This window comes from Pyxicephalus adspersus, chromosome 9 (assembly GCF_032062135.1).
Source record: "Pyxicephalus adspersus chromosome 9, UCB_Pads_2.0, whole genome shotgun sequence".
In the NCBI taxonomy this organism is placed as follows: domain Eukaryota; kingdom Metazoa; phylum Chordata; class Amphibia; order Anura; family Pyxicephalidae; genus Pyxicephalus; species Pyxicephalus adspersus.
In genome coordinates this window covers 883,569-886,982 of record NC_092866.1, presented here as the reverse complement: position 1 = coordinate 886,982, position 3,414 = coordinate 883,569, and the positions used below count along the sequence as shown (strand labels likewise).

Below are 3,414 nucleotides of genomic sequence, written 5' to 3'. Positions count from 1 at the left end.
TCTCTCTTCCCTCTCCCCATCATCTCCATCCTCTCCCTTCCCCCTCCCCATCTCCATCCTCTCCCTTCCCCCTCCCCATCTCCATCCTCTCCCTTCCTTCTCCCCATCTCCATCCTCTCCCTTCCCTCTCCCCATCTCCATCCTCTCCCTTCCCCCTCCCTATCTCCATCCTCTCTCTTCCCTCTCCCCATCCTCTCCCTTCCCCCTCCCTATCTCCATCCTCTCCCTTCCCCCTCCCCATCTCCATCCTCTCCCTCTGTGCAGGGATCAGCGCTGGGACTTACATTGCGCACAAAGCGGGCCTCCTCATCAGACCTGGCGATCAGCCCCATCATAAGGGCCACACCACTCTCGGCGATGGCTCGATGGAACAAACCTTTGGCTAGAGGGGACAGGACCTGTCACAAGAAGAGATTATCTGCAATATATACTGTCAGGATACAATGTCACTGCTGACTTGTCTGTGAATGTGCAGGTTCCAGAGCTGTCATCCTCATCCTTGCTATATGGACACAGTCACCCATCCAGGAGAGTCCGAGCAGAGTCAGAACTTTCAATCTGCCGGTTCCAGGTCAGGGACTTAGTACTGAAGCCATTGGATCAACATGACTGAAGCCAGGGAAATGACTGCTTTGGTTTATCTTGGTGGCTCACAAGGATGAGGATGACAGCTACAAGATCTGGCTTGGTCAGGACTTACCAAGGCGGAGACACTGATCCCACCAGCGGATTCACCAAATATAGTGACAGAGCTGGGGTCACCCCCAAAATCTGCAATGTTCTGTTGGACCCAACGGAGAGCCTCCACCTGATCCAGGAATCCGTAGTTCCCGGGTGCCCGGCTGTCCCCGGAGCTAGGAAAACGACAAATATTCCAGAGATCATGTGACCAGCCGATAACAAATAGTCACCTGGAGGAAAGTTACGCCCCCTAATGGCACTATTTACAGGCTGCTCTTTTCTTGCCCAGAATCACAAAATCAGGAGAAATATGGCCAAGTCTGAATTACTCCAGATCATTGCAATTTATTCACCTAACACATTCACCTAATCCAGAGATACACCCCTTTCCACTTCTGAGCCTCAGCATTTGTCCTTTCATCACTTGACATCTGTAAATCAATGATTCCCCACACCATGAGAACATTCATCTACTATTCACATGAGCTCCAGCTCTAATATTCAGCTACCAAGCAGCACCTGCAGATGGCGCTGTGCTTCACCTGCTATAAAGAGATACCAAAGCTTGGAAAATACTTATAAGGAAACATTCATTATCTTCATATTTTCAGGACAAAGGCGACATTACGGGTTCTGCCTATAACTTCTGTACCCCGACTAATAAAGGTTTTATCAGGTCACCTGGGGAGCGCCTTACCTGAAGAATCCCAGAATTCCCAGCCGGTATTGGATGGAAACAACAATGACATTTTCATGGGCGCTCAGCGCCGACCCCTCGAACATCAGAGCTCCTCCCATGATCAGCCCCCCTCCGTGAATGAACACCATGACCTGGAGAGAATCAATAAATCATCAATCAATAAATCATCAATCAATAAATCATCAATCAATCAATAAATCATAAATCAATAAATCATCAATCAATAAATCATCAATGGCCTCTGACAGGTCCCGCTGCTCTGCACAATCTCGGGGACTTACCGGCAGTTTGTCGTCCCGTTGGCAATCGGCCGGAGTGAAGACGTTCAGGTAAAGACAGTCCTCGGAGGTGTCCGGGAGAGATAACGTGATATTCAGCTTCTCCATTAACATTCTCATCATGTTCATATCCTGCAGACAGCTGGGGGACACAATATGGGTCACACCCCACACACACCTCAATATTCACTATATATTCATCCCAATATTCACTGCTATACCATGCACCTCAATATTCACTATATATTCATCTCAATATTCACTGATATACTATGCACCTCAACATTCACTATATATTCATCTCAATATTCACTGATATACCGTGCACCTCAATATTCACTGCTATACCGTGCACCTCAATATTCACTATATATTCATCTCAATATTCACTGCTATACCATGCACCTCAATATTCACTATATATTCATCCCAATATTCACTTCTATACCATGTTCTTCCTCAGTTACATTTTATTTATTTCGCCCTCCTGTACTGATCTTTGATTGGTTGAATCCCTCTGGATTTATCATTCCTGATCAGGACGGATAGAAGGGGGGATTGGGTTTATGTTCTATTTCTATTTATTGATGTGATATTCCAGTGAATATCCAGTGAATATGAAGCAGCAACAATGGCTTTTAATTTAACCCCCAACCTGGACAAGGGTCTGCTTTTACCCCTCCTTAGTATATCACATGGGATCCTTTTACCCCCCCAAACCTGGCAGAGGGGATTTGCCCCCCATCCAATGTACTTACATGTCGGGTTGTTCCGTGGCCCCTCTCACCCCTTCCCAACCTTCTGGAGCTTGTGGTGCTGCAAAGCGTAGGGGTCCCACGGGAGGTTTTGCGAAGGGGACCCCATAGAAAGCGTGCACCGCTCTGTCCGTCTCTTTGACCGTCACCGTTGTTCCACGCAGTTTGCCGTACCGGGTGCTCACCAGGGGCCCCTCATCCTCAGCTCCTGACATCACAAAGACACAGAAATATTATTATTGTGTGAAGATTAGCGTCCGATGGACGCGGCAGAGCGCCAATCTCTGATAACCGGATCACTATTGGCCGCCATTTACAATAGGGGATCATAAAACAAGATGGGCCCTTGAGGCTTGATGGGATCAGTGGGATTTTTCCTAGTTCAGACCGGCCCGGCACACCCGGCATAGAGAAGACCCGGACGCTATAAATGGGATTTTGTTTTCCTACAATGACTGTTTACACACAAAGCACTGCGGAGTCTTTTATTGGTATAGATTTCCTGCAGTTATCTGTGTACACTCGGAGTTCCTCCATAGCCCAGAGCCACTGTGAGTTATGGCCCAGCCCGGCCTCACCCTTTGTTCTATTGCCCCACTCCAGGTACACATAAACCTCTGAGTACAACAAACATTCCAAAGGTGACATGAAACTCACATTCACTTATTTACACATACTACAGGTGAATGTAGCGGCCAGAAAAATAGAAACCCTCAAGCAAGGTAACATTGGGCTCCAATAACATCTGTTGTGTGGAGAGGATTGGGGAATATTAGGGAATGGGGAATGTTAGGAATAGTAGAATATTAGGGATTGGGGGAATGTTGGGGATTGGGGAATATTAGGGATTGGGGAAAATTAGGGATTGGGGAATGCTAGGGATTGGGGAATGTTGGGGAATGTTGGGGATTGGGGAATGTTAGGGATTGTTGGGGAATGTCAGGGATTGGGGAATGTTAGGGATTGTTGGGGAATGTCAGGGATTGGGGAATGTTAGGGA

The 3,414-nt window shown here is 47.4% G+C and overlaps 1 protein-coding gene across 1 annotated transcript in view; it reads right to left on the bottom strand.

The window, feature by feature from the left end:
- Positions 1 to 3,414, bottom strand: part of LOC140338460 (uncharacterized) — a gene marked incomplete in the record, with an annotated part of 18,373 nt that overhangs the window by 13,643 nt on the left and 1,316 nt on the right. Inside the window, 5 exon segments of the mRNA XM_072422696.1 lie at positions 285 to 398; positions 701 to 854; positions 1,379 to 1,512; positions 1,663 to 1,801; positions 2,418 to 2,622. Coding sequence (XP_072278797.1) covers positions 285 to 398; positions 701 to 854; positions 1,379 to 1,512; positions 1,663 to 1,801; positions 2,418 to 2,622 — 746 coding nt within the window.